Source organism: Myxocyprinus asiaticus, chromosome 3 (assembly GCF_019703515.2).
Source record: "Myxocyprinus asiaticus isolate MX2 ecotype Aquarium Trade chromosome 3, UBuf_Myxa_2, whole genome shotgun sequence".
NCBI classification, from domain to species: domain Eukaryota; kingdom Metazoa; phylum Chordata; class Actinopteri; order Cypriniformes; family Catostomidae; genus Myxocyprinus; species Myxocyprinus asiaticus.
This window is the reverse complement of record NC_059346.1, coordinates 33138953-33160614: the sequence shown is the minus strand read 5'-3', so window position 1 is coordinate 33160614 and position 21662 is coordinate 33138953. Positions and strand designations below refer to the sequence as shown.

Sequence of the window (21662 nt, the reverse complement as noted above, 5' to 3'; positions counted from 1 at the left end):
TCAGCTCTGTAGGTCCATACAATGCAAGTGAATAGTGACCAGAACTCCAAAAATCACATAAAGGCAGCATGAAAGTAATTTATACGACTAATCAGTGTCTTCTGAAGCAATCCAGATGGTTTTGGGTGACAACAGACCAATATAGCTCCTTTTTCACTGTACACCTTGTCATTGCAGTCTCTAGACACAATCATGATTTCAAGCTCATTTACACTTCCTAGTGCTTGGTGCATGTGCAGAGCGCTAGTTGGCGCTATAGGAAGGGTAATCAAGCTTGAAATCATGATCGCCAAGGAGACTGCTGATGTCAAGGTTTATAGTGAAAAAGGAGTTATATTTTGGTCTGTTCTCACCCAAAACTGATTGGATCACTTCAAAAGACATTGATTAAACCACTGGAGTTGAATGGATTAATTTTATGCTGCCTTTATCTCCTGTTTGGAGTTCTGATCACCATTCACTTGCATTGTATGGACCTACAGAGCTGAGATATTCTTCTAAAAATCTTCGTTTGTGTTCAGCAGAAGATTGAAAGTCATACACATCTGGATTAGCATGAGGGTGAGTAAATGATGAGAGAATTTTCATTTTTGGGTGAATTAACCCTTTAAGCACTATTTTTAATGTAAATAAATTAATATATTTTGTTTGTTTATGTTGTGCATGATTCATTTTTATATTTACTTTACCAAAAGAGGTGAATATATACACAACACAAGTCTCCTAACCTCTTTATCTGTGCTCTCCCTTTTACTTTGTTTTCTCTCTTTGTCATTTCTATTTCTCGATAATAACTGACGGGTTGTGAATGATACCCACACACAGAGCAAAGCCTTTTACACACTCACAAAAGCTTCACTGAAGTAATCAAGCACATGGTGAATACATGTCAGTATCCTCCCTTCATTACAGTACTTTCACAATATTCCATGGAAATGTTAGTTTGTGTGTGTGTGTGTGTGTGTGTGTGTGTGTGTGTGTGTGTGTGTGTGTGTGTGTTTGCAGAATAGTCGCCTAGGGTGGTTATCTGTTACATTCTGTCAGTATTTGTGTCAGGAGAGAGGGATACTTCAGAGACAGTTATTTACTTAAATCTTGCATTTCTCACAAGAAAGAAATGATCTTGCACAAAGATGCATATATGCACACACACGGTCTGTTGTGTTTTCAATGATTTCATAATTAAACCCTGAACATTGAGCCAGCTTAATTTGTGCTTAAATTTTAATAATAATACAACTTAAATTCTCATTAAGATAAAACACTTTTAGATAAATGCAGATAAACTGGTTATGATCATATATTTTTGTCTGAGATGCTGTGATTGATTTGATTCTTTGAATCTCAATCTCTTTTTCTATCATTTCATGTGTATAAAAGTGTGTTTTGTCCATAAAGTCCTGCATGCATCCACAATGAGCATTGTGATCTGGGGTCTCCACTCTTCTCAATAACATCTTTATATCTGATACAGATATATCTGCTCTCCTGCAATTCTCTCTCCCCTTTTCCTTCATCCTGGCCATCATTCACCTTCCTTCAACCCTTTTCCTTCCTTACTCCCTTCCTCCTTCTCTCAAATGGCTCCCACCTCTCTCTCACTGGTGTTCCCATGGTATTGTGATTGTAAGGTCAGTGGCTTGGGCTGCTCTGTGTTAATAAAGCCAGTTGGAGAGATTCCCAGAGCCTGTGCGGAAACTAGAGGAGTTACTGCAAATAAGCAGAGTGTACAGACACACCCTCAAACTCTTAAAAACACACAGACAACTACAATGTTGGCTGAAATTAGCATAAAACGCACTCAAAACAGACACATGCTTCTAAGTAACAGAACCATTCATGCTCAGACTTGTGAAGACAAGTGTCAAAGATCCATGCAATTTCATCAGAGCCATTCTTGCATTGACATGCAGTTTTGCTCTGTCTTACACCCACACTACAATCAGCATTAGATAAAGAGTTCTGTTGCAGTAAAACAGGAAAGCGTTCATACACTTCTCTGTTAACTGTTTGGAAGATTATTTCAAGATAAAACGTGTTGTTACATTAAAAACACACCTTTTCTGGTTCTATATATACATAACAGGCCAAAACAGGTATACATGTTAAGTCATGGATGCATGCAAAAACATATTTACTTTTTCTAGTTACGAAAAGTCTCCATTACTCATGTTCTCTTCATGTTGAAAAGTTGTTGTCTGAGATGACAAGATATAAAAAGTGTGAACTTCAGAGCACTACACTTCACAATAAATTTAACTCTCAGCTGGAGTTTTCTTTTTCTGTCATTGACTGATTTTGGGATTACCTATATAAACAAAGATTTCACAGCCAGACTACTGGATCAAAAAACAGCATTTATTTGTCTGTCTCTATTTCTTAGGCTGCCAATTGTACTGTATATAGCAGCAGCAAAGCAGGAGTTGTTAACATCCAGTACAAAATAAGACAAAATAAAGCCCAAATAAAAACTAACATAAAAGTAAAAATGTCCTCTGATACAGATCTGAACAGGTGTTAAGGAGCCACATTACTGGGTTAAGATGGGTAGCCACAGTGTTTATGATTATCTTTTTTTGATAAGGCAGCAACACTATAATATTCCTAACCCCTTAGTCTTTTTATTTATTTTTTTAATTTTTTTATCGTAAACAGGCAGCAGAAGACTTTGTCAGAAATATGTACTGTAAATGGTGTGTTTATGAAATACTTCCAGTAAATAATGCAAAAATTTACAAACTTGATTGAAATTAAAATGACAAACATCCAAGTAAGTAAAAAAATTTGTCCAAGTCTACATTTTTTTCAATATTAAAGAGTGTATGGATTATAGTTAACATGGTTGATCACAGTAATTGCTGTGACCTTTTAAGTAGGAAAAAAAAAAAAAAGAGAAAACCATAATCGAAAATCCTGCAAAACTCTGAGAATGACTATAACTAAAACTATTTAAAGTCAGAATGTTTACAAATAAAAAAGAAAAAGGGAGTGAAGCTGACTGCTCCCCCTCCAAGTGGGGACTATGTCTTGAACTTTTCTCTGTTTTTTGGTGTTTGGGAGTGATAAAATACAGGCAATGAGATGGTGGGTAAAAGTGATGTATGTCAGAAATGCTCATTAAGTAAACTTGTTAAGGCATGTAGAATTTGAGCAATGCATCTACCTATTTCTGTTTAAAATTACCTACTTTAGTTGCTTGTTAAGTGGGCTGACATTTCATATTGTATTTGTATTGCTTGATTATACAGTTACAGGATCAAAGCTTAATTTATTGCAAGCTTGACTGTTTTAATTTTGATTCAGTGATACAACATCATCCAAAATAATCAAGTCACACTGATAGATACGGTTGCTTATTTGAGCTGTACATGTTGGCATAAACTCACAAAAGTTGATGAAATCAAGCAAAATGATATATGAGAAGACATATTCCACATGTACTTTTGTACCATTTAGGCTATGTGAAGTTTTCAGGTCACAATTTTTGGTAAACATACATTTATAAGGGTTAGAAATAGTAATACTAGGAATAGAATTAATAGCTTTTAGTTATGTATCTATTTCTAACATTAAGGTCTCTGAAGTCTATAAAGTACACACTATACAGTATGACACTTTTTCATGTAAAGATGAAATTAGTCCTTTTGCTTACAAAATAAAGGTATTTGGCCAAACAGAAAATTATTACAAAGTATATAGGTTTCAACCTGTTTTAACCTGTGCGCACAAGTTTAATCTGTCTATATATCACATATCAATAAAGTTAAGTGCACAGAACCACTGGTTCTGTATATAGATTCAGCTTTGGAAATACAATTCACAATGTAAGGATAAAAAAAAAAAATCACATTGTTAGAGAATTCACTAAATTGAAGGAACAAAAATAAATAAGAAATCTACAAGCAGGAATTCCAAGAATCTTGAGAAAACAACCACTCAATACTGTTAGAAACCTTGAATACTTAGAACAAAGCTTTTCAGAAGAGAAGAAAACTTGAATTAAATAAAAGATGTATCAAATCGTAGTGATTTAAATAACCAGAGAACCCAAAAAGAGCTGGTGAGTTTAAATTTGTGTAAAAAAAAAAAAAAAAATACAAATGAAATTAATACAGTACAGGTTTTTTTTATGGTTGTTACAGTACAAAGGTAGAAGGCTATAAAGAAAATCTGATTGCAATGACAGTGTAATTCTGTTAATATTTGCTAGCATATTGTTCTCTCAAGCCCTCCTCTTGCTGATGACAGTTTGTTGCACTGTGTAGTAAACTAAAATTTACTTCAAAATCATTTTAAATTGTAGATTGGTATTAAAAAAAAGAATGCTGAAGTCTACAACTGTGAACTGAAAACAGAGCATTATAACCAATGCGGCATAGGTTACTTGGAGGTTTCCAAGGTAACACAAACCCCTTCTTTAGGCCCCACTCTTCAGTCAGAAAAGGAAGGACTGCTGCCTGTCAAAGCCTGGGGAGTGCATACAACCAAACGAAGTGAAAAACTTTTTTATAAACTATTTTATAAACTGGAAAACATAGTTGTATATAAAATACTCATGAGTTTGTTGTTCCTACCATCAACTTTCTTTCTCTGAAGAAAGCAAACTACTCTAAACAAAAAGAGGTTGAAATCCCAGGGTGTAGACAGGCCTCCTGGTGTGTGCGTCCAGATCATTAGGGAGGAGCTGCACATTTTTACCCGCTTACACAAATTGCAACAACACCGAGGAGAGAGATGATGTCATTGCTGAGGGAAAAATGTCATTTTTCTTTTTTCTTTTCCTGTAGTGAATTTGTTGACTAGGAAGCCTGTAGGTTGTTATACTGTAGTAGTACGTCCAAACATCAGATGATCATGGTAAAATAGAATATTGTTTAAAAATGTATCTAAAAGTAGCTATAACGCCAGAATTGGCCTACTCCTTGTAGCTCCAAAATGACAAAGCGATTAATTAAAATGTTCCTTTCGAACACAGAAAAATCCAAGAAATGATAAAGTGGATTCATTTGTCGTTGGATCAAGTCCTTTAACTTGATAATGAGCTGAAAAAATGTCAAAATATCCTGAAAATGCCACTGTACAGCAGGTAACAAGAGTTCTCTCAGAGGGCAAAATGTTTGAAACAAGAAGAAAAATTTGATTAACCCAGTTATATACCATCAAGCTTTCACTCTTACTGTAACTCCTTTTTCAAAAAGATATAAAAAAATAAAAATAAAAATCAGAACCAGTCCTCCCTCTCTTTCTGTCACTCTCAGATATATATCTCTTGTCGTCCACTGGGTGTAAGTCCCCCATTAAGTGTCCCTTTTCTCTGGTTGTCCATTATCTGAAGCACATCCTCTAGGATGGATGGCCCCAGGTCCAGATGGAGGGAAAGGAGAGAACCAGCATTGGAGAGATATGGCCTTTCCTCCCCGTCTCCATCCCTAACACACTTCTCATCTTCCTCAGTATCTGGCCGTGGCTCATACCTGTGCAAATTATAAGGAGAGCGGTTTGAAGAAGCAGGAAGTGATGCATGCCTTGACACACCCAAGTTCCTCTCCTCCAGGTGCAGTCTGGGAGGTTTGGGAGGTGGCGCGAGAGACGGAGATGTTGGGGGAGACTGGGTCGTTGTCCGGGCATCCGTACGATGAGATTGGGCTGTCTGCACTTCAGCAGTTGGCATCGCTGCAGAAGTCACAGGAATTTGTACAGGAAGGGTGAGTGCTTGCACTCCTCCAATGATAGGAAGTGATAGGGCATTTTTCAACAGGGGTGAGCTTTCATTGGTTGGTGGGTGACTACTTACACTTGCTGTGCGACTTAATTGGAGTGTCCCCTGGTGACCTTGTTGCCCCGGTAACAGGTGAAATTTACCTTGTAAGAAAGACAAGTCACCAAAAAGATCGTCAGCCCCTCCTCCGCTGCCAATGTGGATGGTGTGTCGAAAGTCTCCCAGTGGGGGGCTGATCATGTCAGAGGAAAGAAGGTCACGCAGCTTTTCCTTCTTTCCTTTACGGCTTCGTCTTTTAAGGTATATGGGAGCCTTGGCAGACATCTCTGACCCACCACGTCCTCCCGCACAACAGAGAGACAGACCTCGCAGCAGGGTGAACAAATGGACAAGACTGTACACAAGAAGAGCCACAGCACCCTAACCATGCAAAGTCAGGACACTTAAATGTTTGACTCCTTCTTGTGATAAAAATCCTAATTGAAATTTAGAACGTATCTTCATAAACAAAGGCCAGATACTTCCAGAATTCCCATGTGCTGTCCACATTCAGAAGGACAGGTTTCCCATGAGGACGAAAACCCTAGCATCCTTGTACACACTTCATTTTGCCTGCAATTTGTGAGAGAAAGAAAGAGAGTATTTAGAACATACACTGTAGCACACCAAAGCCACGTCCACACGAATACATTTTTTTTTTAAAAACGCATCTTTTTCTCTACATTTTGGCCTTCCGTCCACACTGAGACTGCTTTTTTGACAGAAAAAACTGAGCTCTTCGAAAACGCTCTCCTAAGTGGATAAATGTGAAAATGCTGTCTTTGCATTGTAAAGTGGACAGGGAAAATAGAGATATCTGAAAACGATGACATATTTGTTGTCATGTGATGCAGTCATGTGATCCATTCAACCCATAACAATCAAGATGGCAGACCATATTGTAAAGGCATTGTTGTGCCTGCTATTTTGATAATGTTGTGAAAAATAAATGTTACATTGTACAACCTTCTTCATTGCATTCGTTCAAAGGCGACGGATAGTTTACTCATAATTGCTGTCCGAAGACGGAACATGAGGACAATTGCATTTCAGACCATACATGGAACGATGCGATTTTTCGCATGTGCAGTAAGGGGAATTAAGAGTTTTTAATATGTTTCAGTGTGGACTTGCAACTTTTGGGAAATGCTTGAAAACAACAGTGTACACAGAGAGCGTTTCTAAAACGCAGTTTTCAAATGTATTAGGATTAATGTGGACGTAGCCTAATTCTACAGTCATTTTGTATGTTTGATACTCTAATTCATCAATAAAACAGTAGGTGATGCTTTTCTGATTCTCTTTTTGTTTGCTTGATTTTTTTTATATTCAACTAAACTCATGGAACCAATCTAGTAAAGTAAAGAACAACTATATCACATTAACAAAAATGATGAAACACGTCCAAAAAATAAACCAAACTGAAAAATCAGAGCTTATATAACAAAAGTCCTTTAGAGAGAGGGATTCACTTACAACAGAAAACAAAATGTCACAAAATTTAATAAGATGATAGGGAGATGATAAACCATAATTTGGACATGAATCTAAGCAAATAATCAGGGTTTGTTAGTCTTGGCACACTTGACATGCACACAATAAGAGAGATGACTATATCATGTCTTCTGCTGATTTTCCAAGAGCTGGTGCTCTTTGAGCATACAGTTACACATTGGCGGCCAAAAGTTTGGATTAATGTACAGATTTTGCTGTTTCGGAAGGAAATTGGTACTTTAATTCACCAAAGTGGCATTCAACTGATTACAAAGTATAGTCAGGACATTACTGATGTAAAAAACAGCACCATCACTATTTGAAAAAAGTCATTTTTGATCAAACCTAGACAGGCCCCATTTCCAGCAGCCATCACTCCAACACATTATCTTTGAGTAATCATGCTAAATTGATCATTTGGTACTAGAAAATCACTTGCCATTATATCAAACACAGTTGAAAGCTATTTGGTTCTTTAAATGAAGCTTAACATTGTCTTTGTGTTTGTTTTTGAGTTGCCACAGTATGCAATAGACTGGCATGTCTTAAGGTCAATATTAGGTCAAAAATGGCAAAAAAGAAACAGCTTTCTCTAGAAACTCATCAGTCAATCATTGTTCTGAGGAATGAAGGCTATACAATGCTTGAAATTGCCAAAAAACTGAAGATTTCATACAAAGGTGTACACTACAGTCTTCAAAGACAAAGGACAACTGGCTCTAACTAGGACAGAAAGAGATGTGGAAGCCCAGATATACAACTAAACAAGAGGATAAGTACATCAGAGTCTCTAGTATGAGTAATAGATGCCTCACATGTCCTCAGCTGACAGTTTCATTGAATTCTACCCACTCAACACCAGTTTCATGTACAACAGTAAAGAGAAGACTCAGGGGTGCAGGCCTTATGGAAAAATTGCAAAGAAAAAGCCACTTTTGAAACAGAAAAACAAAAAGAAAAGGTTAGAGTGGGCAAAGAAACAGACATTGGACAACAGATAATTGGAAAAGAGTGTTATGGATCTTAACCCCATTGAGCATTTGTGGGATCAGCTAGACTGTAAGGTGAGTGAGAAGTGCCCAACAAGACAGCCACATCTATGGCAAGTGCTACAGGAAGCGTGGGGTGAAATGTCACCTGAGTATCTGGACAAACTGACAGCTAGAATGCCAAGGATTTGCAAAGCTGTCATTGCTGCATGTGGAGGATTTTTTGATGTGAACTCTTTGAAGTAGTTTAAGTTCAAATTTTAATAGTAGTTTTTCACGTTATTAATGTCCTGACTATACATTGTGATAAGCTGAATGCCGCTTTGGTGAATAAAAGTACCAATTTCTTTCCATAAGAGCAAAATCTGTACATTATTCCAAACATGTGGCCGCCAGTGTATGACTGTGTATGAAAAATAGGGGGAGTATTTTGTATTTGTGTTGTGTGCGTGAAGTACAGGTAATGTGTATTTGTGGTGTATGTGTGTGTTTTTGAGCGTTTGTATAACAGTAGAGTAGAAGTCTAATGTGAACATTTGAGTAACATGTAAATGTATACATAACAAAAGGAGTTTGTGTGCTGAAAGGTTTAACAGAGCTTGCAGTGTGTAGGTGTGTGCATGTTGTAGGTACAATATATCAGTGGTTCTAGTCAGAGCATAACTGGTATTGCATACCTTCAGCATTAAATCATACCTCTGGAATTACATCAGTTAACTATATCCTGGTGTGTGCGTGCTTCCTTTAACCTTGACTACATTTCAAAGTGAGCTTAACTAGCGGACACACTGACCAAAGACAAAGGCCAGTGTTTCTATCTGAAGTGTGGGAAAAGCCACCTCAGTGTTATATAAGTGACCCAGCAAAAGTCAGAGAGGCTCTGAAATGTTCCAGAGCAAATACTCTTCAAACTCCGGAGGAAACACAAAACACACAAGGCTCAATTCAAGCTCCAATTCAAGTTCAAGAGAAAAATGCACATGCACAAACACACTTTTTCCAGACAAACATCTGATTATTTGGAAGCTTGATCTCAGCCTCCTGTATAGATCTGAACCTAACTAACACTCAACTAAATGCTGATCCTAAATTTGTCACAGAATGTCATTTCTTTAGACAGAAGCTGATGTGCTGACTCACTCAAATGAGCAAGAAAATTATGAACCACAGTTAAACAGAAAGTCAGAGAGCAATTAGCACATACTACATTCCAGCCCTAACTGAACCAACACAGAGTCAGAGTAATTCATTAGATTACATTGCAACCTGCAAGTATTTTTGTGCTTTTGTGTGGTTTACTAAATAACTTTTTAGGTGAGATCATTTACAATGTAATTTATTTCACCAAAGTGGCATGCAAAGTAAAACGTGTGATTAAAAAAGAAATAAGAAAAGAATTTAGTCAGGATCTTGTATTACATCTCAGGGGCCGTTTACACGACAACGTTTTCAACTAAAAACGGAAAACTTTTTATGCGTTTTGGCTGTTCGTTTACACGACAACGGCGTTTTGGGGCCTGAAAATGCAAACTTTTGAAAACAGGCTTCAAAGTGCAAGTTTTCTCCGTGTAAACATATAAAAACGCGAATCTGTGAAAACGATGACGTCATGCGCACGCGCATTATGCGTTCAGTCTATAGGCATGCGCGCGAGTACTTCAAAACAACACGCGAGACATTCAAAACTACAATGGCGGACTACAGGACTGTGTTCGTGCTGCTCAAGATTTTGAGTTTATTGATGCTTCTCCAGCAAAGTGTAGATTTACTGCATCACTACTACAACCAGCGATCGCCATCTTCATTGTTTGTATTCACGCTCTGTGGAAGAGTGCTCATGTGCGCAGGTGCGTAGTGTTTCTTTACAAAGTGACATCGCCAACTACTGGCCTGTCATGAATAATACAGCATTTTTAGTCGTTTTCATGGATCCTTTGGATTCTTGGATTAAAAAAAAAAAAAATTGGATCTCAGAAAGGCTCTAATCAAACCACAGCTTTTCCAGAGAATAATCAGGAATTAGTCCTGTACAGGCCTGCAGAGTGTCAGGGATAACTAATGACTTTTCATTTATGGTATTCCGATATCTCTGTGTTTAATAGTCTTATCCTAGATAATAAACAATTCAGTTGTACACTGAGTCTGGTGAATATGATGTGTACCTTCATTTAACCCAATTAAAGCAATGTTAAACATGGAAATTTTCATTATGTGGAAAACCAACTATGCAGAAAGTTCTGAAGGCCGAAAGTTTATTGGTTTGGGAACAGAAGTAAACAATGTTGCTGCAAGCGTAAATGGGGCGTTGTGGTGGGGACAAGCCCACAACAGTCTGCTCTGTTTGTTAGAAAATGCGGAGAACAAACTGACACAAAAACACAATGGATTTTGGTTTGACAAAGAGAGAGAGAGAGCCTCTGTTTTGTTCTCCCTATATACGTCAATGAACTGGCGAGGGCTCTAGAACAGTGTCCAGCACCTGGTCTCACTCTACTAGACACTGAAGTCAAATGCCTCCTGTTTACAGATGATATGGTGCTGCTGTCGCCCACAAAAGAGGGTCAACAGCTACATCTGGACCTCCTACACAACTTCTGTCAGACATGGGCCCAGTCAGTTAACCCCAAAAAGACTGAGTCGCCAAGACTAACACCATAACTTGATATTAGACAACATGCCTGAAAAGGCAAGATGAGCTTTTTACGCTATTAAAAAAAATATCAAAATTGACATCCCAATCAGAATCTGGAACCCATCTGTGATGAGGAGGAGGGAGGGGGCGGGCCGTGAGTGTGCACGGCCGGCCCCCAATCGGGCTAATCAGCCGAGGAGAGGGATAGAGCCGAGCTGGATACGGCAGTTCAGGAGAGAGAGAGCTACACGCAGCTGCCGTGTGTGTTAGTGTTTTGTGTCTTTTTGTTTACGTTTTCATTAAAATATTACTTTGATGCTTCGTCTGGTCCCCGCCTCCTCCTTGCCCATCCTTTATATTGTTACACCATCGTGCACTATGGATGTGAGGTCTGAGTCCCACTCACAAACCAAGAGTTCACTAAATGGGACAAACACCCAATTGAGCGCAACAGTCTGATTCCGGAAGTAAACATCCCATAATTTTTTTTTCATAGACTAATTGATTTTCAATGATAACTTATAAACCTACCTTGAGTTCCGAGGTTGTTCATAGATTTTATATGCTTCTATTGAAGCCATCCGTCTGCGTTATTTCAACTTAATTGTTTAAAAATTGTGGTAAGCAACTAAAATACCCATGGTCCAGCAAAGAAAGCTTCACCAATCAGAGAACCGTGGCCAACCAAGCCCACAAAACGTGCCTCGGAGCGACCACGCGCTCCCATGACGCACTGTGAATGACGTAATCAAATCAAATCTCTTCACACTTAAACTACTTATATTTTTACATATTGCATTGTTTTCCATAAATAACCTAGACTGTGGTGGCCCACCAAAGTTTCATAATGAACCGAAAATATTTTTACACTTCTCATAATAACATAAAAGATCTCTAACGTTGTGTAACGTCATATCTAGCTAGCTAACGTTAGCTAGTTATCTAACGTTAACATTATTACCAGTGGCTCTGACAACGTAACTATTAAAAGAAATAAATAAACCAGTTCAACACAGGTAACCACTTTTGCTTCATTTCTTTGATGGCTCAAATGGATGCTCTAGTCGATTTTGTGTTTTGACCGTTTGTGAACTGCTTTAAACTCCGTCTCGTTTACCATGCTTTGTGGGTGTGACTTTTTTTGCCGTGTCATCACCATTCATATCAATACAACCAATGTGTTTATGATTAAATTACTACTAGAGCACAAAATTGTTTACAAGAGCACAAAGTTCTTCATAGATCTAGCCTCTTAATTTTGCTCTCAAAGAGCACCAGATTGATGCATTTAACTTTAAAATGTAAAAAAAAATTTTATGGGGGAGCATGCCCCCAGAATCCCTAGAGGGTCCAAGGTCCACCCACCACAGTCTCACAAATTCCTGTGGGAAACACTGTATTGGAATATTTTGCAATAAACTTAAAATATACTGTTTCTATACTTATAATCAACAAACTAAGATCAATAATTTTATATATTTTCATAGCTTTATATTCGATTACATAATTCACAGTGCTTCATGGTATTGTACAGTAAGTACAACAGTAAGTACACAGTCTTGTACCTTTGTCTTTTTATCCGATTTTCAAATATTTTTTGCCTCAAAACCAAGTCTGTGATGATGTGATATACCTTGGAGTTGGTTGGTTTGGTTCATGGCTTACAACTCTTTTATGAAGGAATTTATGAAAAGTCTAAGGGACAAATTAATGGGAAAAATACTTCCGGAACTCAGATGGCTGAAAACGTGGGCGGGCACTTTTGTGCTCTATAGAGACTCTGCAGGCAGAATTATGCAAACATATACTACAAGTACAACAACAACAACAACAACAACAACAAAAACACCTAATAATACATGCACAGCAGAATTAGGACTGTACAAACTAATAATACAATTTTTAAAAAGCCATTAAATTCCATGTCCACTTAAAAAATAGTGATACGCAGACCCTCCATCACAAAGCCCTAAGCTACCAAGAGCTGACCCTAGAGAGAAGCCCCCTCAGCCAGTTAGAGCTTAGAGCCTTGGAGCTGACTTTACAACCCAAAACATGTCCAGCTGAACCCCAGAACAAACCTCAGCTAGACCAAAATCAAATGATTAAAACACACACACACAAAAAATAACTAAACCACTGGAAAGAAGCAACAGCTCAACAAAGTAAACTGGAAAGCTATCTGTCCCTTAACAGAGAATATAAATTGCCCAAATACCTGAGCACAGTGACCAACCCTAAACTCAGACTCAGTGAATATAACCTTGCCATAGAGACGGGCAGACACATATGATCTGGCTACCAAATGAAGACCGGCTATGCCCCCACTGCACATAAAATGAAGTGGAAACAGAACTGCACTTTTTAACAGCATGCACTAATTATGCACAAATTAGGAAAACAATTTTCTCCACTTCGCAACTCACCACAAAGACTTTAATCAGATACAAAACAAGTACAAACTTTCATACCTACTTGGGCTGCGGGGTAAAGCCATGTTCAAACCTGGCAGGACTTGTATGTCAAGTAAAAGGACAACCAGTGGAACAGGATTGCTCCAAGACTATAACATATATAATCTGAACACGTTTCAAACTGCATCATACTTTCTTTAAACATGCTACATATTTAATATGCCAGTCTTTTAAATAGATCATTTTAAACGTAAAGTAGACTTGTGCGATTAAAGCAAAAACGCGCAATCCCACAAAACAGCCTGTGCCAATGACTTCGCAGTTTGCGCTCACTACTCTGCGCTCTTTTGGCCGTAACAGGGACATTCCACGTGACATCTGTCATAGGCTCATAGGCGGACACACTAGGTAATTTTCTACATTTCTGACAAAGCATTTCAGTGTCTAGCAACAAATACATCACATCATGGACGTTTCAATTAACAATGTGATCAATCGCCACTTCGCCTGACCGAATGCTGTCATGTTGCACTAATAAAACAGATGTGAAGAGACAACTGTGCGTAAACTTGTGTGAAAGAAAGCCGATAAAGCAATTACAGCGCAGCTGTGTGGTTCACTAATACATTTTCCTGCATGAAACTTATGTAAACTAGCCTACTCACGCAAAACCTGCATTTTTGCCTACCGTAGAGAGATAGGTGCGTTTGCTGTCCGTATGGTCTCTTCCTCTCCAAATTCAGTTTTTGCGCAGGTCAAAATCTATTCCCTACCATCCGACCTTCTCAATCCTGCACAGTCAAATATTCTTCTTTCAGCGCAAAACCTGCAGAATTGACAGATGTACAAAAATAACCCTTCCACTTGATACCGCGGGTATGTGCTGATACAGTAAAACCAGAGCCGTGCTATAGAGAACTGTAATCTCCCCACCTCACATCTCCACTGCTGGAACAGAGCGCCACATTTCGTCAGTTGCACAGGACTGGAATCAATGGATCTGGATCGGCGTTTGTATTTCCAATTATGTTATCCATGCCGTTCTTTGGCGTTTACCACTGATCTTGTCACGCTTCTTCCTTGTTGCTGAAAATTCCAGCACTGAACACCACTTTACAAGAGATTTATTACACTAACCGAAATTGACCCCTGACTGGCCCTGAGCACCACTAACCTTTAGCTATCACAGCAAGCAATAGCTTGCCCACACACATCAGTCGTTAACATAACCAAGACCATATCCTGGGACTACACATTTCAACTTTATTTTCTCAGATGATGACCCTCATTTGCTAAAGGAGATTTTAAAAAATTCAACTTCCATTTTGTCAGATAATTTGATTGAACTATCTAATGTAGAAAAAGTTCAGACACCTTAAAAAATAATAAAGTCAAATGTTATGCCATTAAAGTCAGAGCAACTTTAATTTTTTTAACAGTGAGCATATACAATGTCAAGTTTAATGGTGAAGGTAGAACTTACAGGCTGTTGAGCATGCTGAGTTTGATCACTGATGCTCAGTCATAAGGAGACCATGGCAGAAAAATTTCAGGGAATTTAAAAACTAAATATCAGTGAATTTCAAAAACTCATGTCTTTAAGGTTGTTATCCAGTAGTCATAAACATCTGTCAAAGTCTTGGAAAGGTCTTTAACATTCATGGGTCAAAACCTGTGGGAACCTTGTAAGGCTAAGGACTATGTACTTCATATTGTCACTTGACAAGCATGCCGACTGAAGCAATGTGTCTGAAGGCAATACCCACAATCCCTTGCGTTTGAATTTCTTTAAGTGTGTTTGTTCAATGCGATTTGTACATAATCTGTTTTGAATGAAGAGATGTTTAGCTCCATGTGTTTTTAATGATGTTTTGCTGTAAAAGGTTGTGTTTTGTTTAAAGTCACCATCAGGTGTTCGCTTTGATGAAGTTTCTTTAGTTGTTAAGTTGATTTAACATCTAAAATTTTGAAGTACTTTTTACTTACACCACCTTTTAAATTGGACCAACTATTTGGTATCTTGGTGAATCTGACACATGATATTAAGAAATGTAGATCTGCTTATAAAAATATATATTTTATATTATTGTCAAGAATATTGAAAATTATGGACAGCTGTACTTAAAAATGTAAGTTTACTTTTCTTAATAATCACTGATATTTTTGAGTTTGTTGAACTTATTGTATTGCGTTCATGAAACGTATAATCCGACTTGAATTGTTAAATTGGTAATACTAATTTGCCTGAAGATGAGTTAACTAAAAAATGCTTTGCAGCTGGTTGCCTTTTTTAAGTTTTTTCTTTTTTAAAGTGGATGGGGCTGTAAAATAACAAACAAACACACTGATAGAAAGAACTCAACTTTGATCAAAATTAGGCTTTTGCAGTTGTATTCTGGGTGTTTCTTGTTTTTGCAAATGAATGTTATTCTCTGTGTGCACAAAATGTTTGCTTGATTTGTGAGATATTTTTTCAGGACATTTTAAAGCCAACTGACAAAAATGACCTGACCAAACCACATTTCTGTAGGGGTTCTTGTAGTTTAACTGGTAGAGCATGGCACTAGCAACATCAGGATCATGGGTTCAATTCCCAGGGAACACATAAACTGATACAATGTATACCTTGAATGTACTGTAACTTTGGATAAAAGCATCTGCTAAATGCATACATGTAAATGTAAATTTCTCCAAAGTAAATCTTAGTCATCACCACAAAATGTGATATCTTCCATTCGTGATATCTGTTATTCTTAAAGCTGATCATAACAATTGGCCTCAATTCTGTTCATATCTGTTAAGATGCTGATAATCAGTTATGAACTTGTCTTTTTGGATTCTGGCAATTTTTACATATATATGCTTATTGTTACCTAAAACACTAGTCTGGCTAGACCAGACTAAAGGGACATTTCACCCAAAAATGATCATTCTCTCATCATTTACTCACTCTTATGCTGTCTCAAACTCATATGACTTTCTCTCTTTTGAAGAACATGAACAAATATATCTAAAAGGATGTGTGATGTGTTTTTATCCTTACAATGTAAGTATTTCTAGATTGACAGTGAAAAAGTGAATATTTTGGTCTGTATTTCACCAAAAATGATTATACCACTTTGGGGGACACTCGAGTCATACGAATTACTTTTTTGCTGCCTTTATGTCCTTTTTGCAACTTGAAAGTTTTGGACCCTATTGACTCATATTAAATTATATGGATAAAAACACACCATACATCCTTCAAAATATATTTGTTTGTGTTACACAGAAAAAATAAAGTCATATGAGTTTGAGATGGCATAAGGGTGAGTAAATGATAAGAAAATGATCATTTGTGGGTGAACTATCCCTTAAACATTAAACCTACCTCAAGGCCTCAGTCTTTGTGTCTTTCTCCCTTCTTCATGATTTACTAATTACAGCATTGTTTGAAAGGTTTTGCCCAACATATGGGGACCAGAATGTAGCTACATCATCTCGCTTTTCTCACTTCCTCCCAGACTCGCTGCAACTCCTCACGCTCTTTACCTTTTTCATGTCTATCTGCCTATCTGACCTCATGACCTTATCTGCTCTCATGATGAACCACAAGCCCTCAGCGTCACATATTTGCCTGCAGAACAATGTGGAGTCATAATCTTGAGTGTGTGTCTGTAGTCAGCTTTGATTGGGAATCAGGGCCAGCTATTATTCATCTTTCTCTGTTCTCCAAATTCACTCCAGATGTGATGTGCATTTTATAGAGCAGACCTGAACACACACTTCCATAAACACACACACACAAGCAAAGAAGTTATGCATGCCACCATCTGTCAGATACTGCCTTTAGAACCCTAAAGTATGTCTATCTTTCATACATTAGAAGACACAAATAATACATTTAAACACAAATAACCCTTTCTTATAGAAACATTAGCGCGCACACACACACAAAATTCCATCACTCTAATGCTCTTTCTCACACACATCATAAACAATTCGCTCTGTTGATGTCAATGAAAATGTGTGTGTGAGTGCATGCATGAGGATTGCTGTAAGTGGGACTAATTGGATAACTGAACTAGAATCACAATGTCTAGCCCCCTGAAACAAAATGTATTAGCAAATAGTCCTTTTCACATGAAAGAGACAAATTATATTATATTAGTTTTGCTTCTATCTTGCCTTTGACATGTCTAAATAGCCTACAAAGGACAGCATACATTTTGAATCAGTGGAATAGAGAGAATTAACATTTTGCTTAATTAATGTAGAGTGACAATCAATACATTTTCACATAGATCATTTTTAATTAGAGCTTCAAAAAACATTTGTTAAGGTAAAAACTTGCCAGGTCATGCCGTCATAAGCTGTTCATCTAAACAGTTTAAAACTTACATGCAACTCTGGGAGCTATTACATTTAAAAATAAAAAAATTCTCTCATCATTTACTCACTCTCATGCCATCCCAGATGTGTATGACTTTCTTTCTTCTGCAGAACACAAATGAAGATTTTTAGAAGAAAATTTCCACTCTATATGTCCATACAATGCAAGTGAATGGAGACCAGAAACTTGAAGCTCCAAAAATTCACATAAAGGCAGCAAAAAGTAATCCATAAGACTGCAGTTGTAAAATGTATATCTTTAGAAGCAATATCATAGGTGTGCTTGAGAAACAGAACAATATTTAAGTCTTTTTTTTACTATAAATCTCCTCTTTCAATTTCACATTCTGAAAATAAAAGTGGATATTTATAGTATAAAAGGATTGAAATATTGATCTGTTTCTCACCCAAAGTGATTGTGTCGCTTCAGAAGACGTATATCAAACCACTGGAGTCGTATGGATTACTTTTCTGCTGCCTTTATGTGATTTTTGGAGCTTATAAGGTCTGGTCACTATCCACTTGCATTGAAAGGACTTACAGTGCTGAAATGTTTTCTAAAAATCTTTGTTTGTGTTCAGCAGAAGAAAGAAAGTCATACACATCTGGGATGGCATGAGGGAGAGTAAATGATGAGAGAATTTTCATTTTAGAAAGTTAACTATCCCTTTAATGATCAAACAAACACGTGAAAGCTATTCCCTGTGGAGCTGAGTGCGCGCTCTCACTCACTGCATTTGCCGACTCTACATTCTCTGTAACTCCACTGCACTGAGTTCTGCGTAGGGATGTTCGATTCCGACTTTTTTGGAGTATCCGATTCCCCAATCGATGGAATCGACTCCTCGACTTATTTTTTTTTTTTTTTTTTTTTTTAGTAAGGACAGGGTCGAGATTCAAGGCCGTCGCCAAGGGTGGCCATTAGGGGGCAGTGCCTTCCACAGTGACACAGGCTCTCTCTCGTTTGTAAGGCTGCGTCCTCCGGGTGTCGCATTTGTCGGCCGCATACGTCACCGAGGCTGTCTCGTTTCAGAAAAGCGAGTAGGACACTTCAAATGCGACCTTCTTTCACGGGAATTCAGAAGATACATGAGGTGTATCCTTCGTGGGCACTCACAACCCACAATTCTTTGCTTCAACGGAAATGTCTAAAAAATTAACGCCAATTTGCCCGTAAATATGATGTTCAAACGCAAGTAATGTCAATTCCCAAGTTGAAGTACCTCAGTAGATGGGTGCAGAGTATATAATATGTATAATTATATTAATATATAATTAAAAACGTATTAGACTTAAAAATACACCTGTAAAATCTATTTTCTTTTCTCTCATCATTATAACTCCTAAGATGTACCTCATGCATTCCCTTCTAAAGAGACTTTATTCCCTTCTCACTCGAAGCGCTTGTTAAAGAGTGGCGTGCTGTCATAGCAACCATGTTATGTTCCGTATCCGTTTGTCGTAAAGGCCCTCGATATTTGTTTAAAGGAGGACACTCGGTATACTGCAGCCCTCAAAGGACACGTCCTACCTAGCATGCAGCATATTTATTAAATTATGGTAGCAGTTAAACGAGTTCATCCCTGTTTACACAGCGACCGTTATAATCAACTCAAGCTAACCTACACTGAGATGACTCCAGAAAAATATGAATTCACAAGATATATCCCTTGAACACGTGAAGCATTGCCTACTGGATTTTATTCCAACTCCCAAACCGCAAGATGCCAGGTGCAAGTGTGATTTCGCTGCATTCAGTGGTTAGGCCTGTATATTTTTCATGCTGGCTTACCATGCCAATGGAAAACAAATCATGCATATGTTCTTGCTCGATTCACTTAATTATCAGTAAGGTCTGTTTGTTATCATGAACAAATAACAAAATTCATTTTGGCTGTTGTTTTGAATGGTACATGTTTAATGATGTTTTAATGACGGCAGTTTTTGTCCTTGATCACAATGTATTAAACAGCAGAGGGGTTAATTCACATATGTTGGTGTGTTTATTGCGTTTAAAATATCGTTGCTCTCAGATCATAAAGTGTTCCCTATTCAACAGCATGTTCTGGCGATGGATCTTAAGTTTACAGTCATTATCACACACTCAATGTATTTTTTTAAATGTGCTCCCCGAAGACATAAACTACATAAAATATAACAGCGCACTAGTATAACTGTTCAAATTAATCCAGTTTAGAGACATTTCACATTTTACCTTGAAATGCCTGTTGAAAACGTCAATCCCTGGTTTCTGCCAATAACCACGTTTAAAGTGGGAAATTAAGAAGACACAGGCTCGGCCGAAAATTATTTCATTTCATTATTTCAAACAGAAACTAGACAAATTGAGAAACAGGGGCGGGGTACGAAAGTCATGAATCAAAGAACAAATCGTCAGCAAAAAATGACAAACTGATAAAACCAGCATCAATGTACTTCCCAACCACTTCCTCATGCGTTGATGTAATGCAAGAAAGTTTCGTCTTTTGAAATCGGTCACGCACCCCCTCTCTCTCAGGACGTATGTAATATCTCTCACTCAAAAGTACACGATGAATGAGTGTCCCACCTGCATGTGTGTGTAAGGTATGTGATTGGTTCTTAAGAAAGCCAATCACAACGTCCTGTTCGAAAAGATACGGAGTCGATAGAAGAAAAGAGTCGATTCCTGTCTAGAGTCGACTCCGATTCAATGGCTTGTCGAGGAATCGACTCTTAAACAAGAGCCGCAATACACTCCACACTTTAAAATGAAATGTGCGCCGTTGCCTGCAACGAAAACGCGTTTCAACACATTTGCAACTCCGAGTGTTTGACTGACAGCACAGACATGCGCCAGAATACCGAACATTCACGTCTTTCTTAGAAACTATTGCGCAAACAACATAAATTAACCTGGATAAATGAGGCCAGTCCCTAAAATACTTTTGTTTAATCTGACTAAAACAAGCCCTCTGCTCTCGGACAGAAAACGCTGTCATAGAAAAATAGAAACCTTACAACATTTTAACATGGTAGCAAAAATACCATTGTTTCTACAGTTGTTATTACCACTGTAAAGTCACAAATTAAATTGGATCTCCTTGAAATAGTGCAGGAAGGATAGTGCAAGAAGCTTTCAGAAGATAAGTTTCTTACCTGACCTCCAACAATAACTGTAGTACTTGCTATTTTGGCAAACACTGTGATTACCATGGTACATTTTTGAAAGGGGTACATTTTATCTCGTCTGTACAACTGCAGATATAAATGGGCAAAAATAGTTTTGGCTCAGGTATTTAAAAAAATTAAAACAATTTACCTCCAATGCTTCCGTTGACGGATGCCGAATGTCAGATTGTGTGATTAACTGACGATACGTTTTTCATCTTACATAAGAGCGTTGGGACTCAAAGACCATTTGCAACAGTTTGTGACACTGGAGTGAGGGTCCGGCCCCTCACGCTGCGATCAAGCAGTTTTAACGGTCGCTGGGTAACGCGCCATTGTGACTGAACACAAAGAGGGGGCCCGAGGGGCCTGGAGGTGAGGGTGCCGTCGCAATTTAGTTCAAAGCTGTCTTGGGAGAGTTTCAAGACCAGATTCAGAACAATTACCATGTTGTTCTCTGCATGGCTCAGACAAAAAAGTGAAAATGTATCTCATCCTTTTTTCGGGTGACTTTAAAGGAATAGTTCACCCCCCCCCCAAAAAGGAAAATTCTCTCATCATTTACTCACTTTCATGCCATCCCAGATGTGACTTTTTTCCCCTGCTGAACACTAACGAATATTTTTAGAAGAATATCTCATCTCTGTGGGTCCTTACAATGCAAGTGAATGGTGGCCAGAACTTTGAAGCTCCAAAAATCACATAAGGACAGAAAAAAGTAATCCATACGACTTCAGTGGTTTAATATATCTCTTTTGAAACAATGCAATCACTTTGGGTGAGAAACAGATTAATATTTTAATCCTTTTTTACTATAAATCTCCACTTTCAGAATGTGAACAGGAAAGTGGAGA

The 21662-nt window shown here is 37.8% G+C and overlaps 2 protein-coding genes across 6 annotated transcripts in view; one reads left to right on the top strand and one right to left on the bottom strand.

The window, feature by feature from the left end:
* The window catches only part of LOC127427940 (mucin-5AC-like), a 184695-nt gene that overhangs the window by 19119 nt on the left and 143914 nt on the right, over nucleotides 1-21662 (top strand). The window lies entirely within an intron of this gene.
* Nucleotides 2345-20977, bottom strand: LOC127427955 (cdc42 effector protein 2-like). Of its 5 annotated transcripts, XR_007895008.1 has the most exons (3): nucleotides 13976-14248; nucleotides 4575-6331; nucleotides 2345-4467 (listed from the first exon to the last, which is right to left on the bottom strand). XR_007895008.1 is itself a non-coding variant. In XM_051675963.1 (2 exons), the coding sequence occupies exon 2, from the start codon at nucleotides 6041-6043 to the stop codon at nucleotides 5255-5257; it is 789 nt and encodes a 262-aa protein (XP_051531923.1). In that variant the 5' UTR covers nucleotides 6044-6331; nucleotides 20960-20977; the 3' UTR covers nucleotides 2345-5254. The 5 variants fall into 5 exon arrangements, 4 of the variants coding, with proteins under 4 accessions (XP_051531923.1, XP_051531893.1, XP_051531904.1 ...); XM_051675963.1 differs by lacking the exon at nucleotides 13976-14248 and adding an exon at nucleotides 20960-20977 and having other exon boundaries at nucleotides 2345-6331; XM_051675933.1 differs by lacking the exon at nucleotides 13976-14248 and adding an exon at nucleotides 19874-20164 and having other exon boundaries at nucleotides 2345-6331.

Bases quoted from the DNA above. Each gene is read 5' to 3' on its own strand.
- LOC127427955 (XM_051675963.1), bottom strand. From the start codon at position 6,043: ATGTCTGCCAAGGCTCCCATATACCTTAAAAGACGAAGCCGTAAAGGA.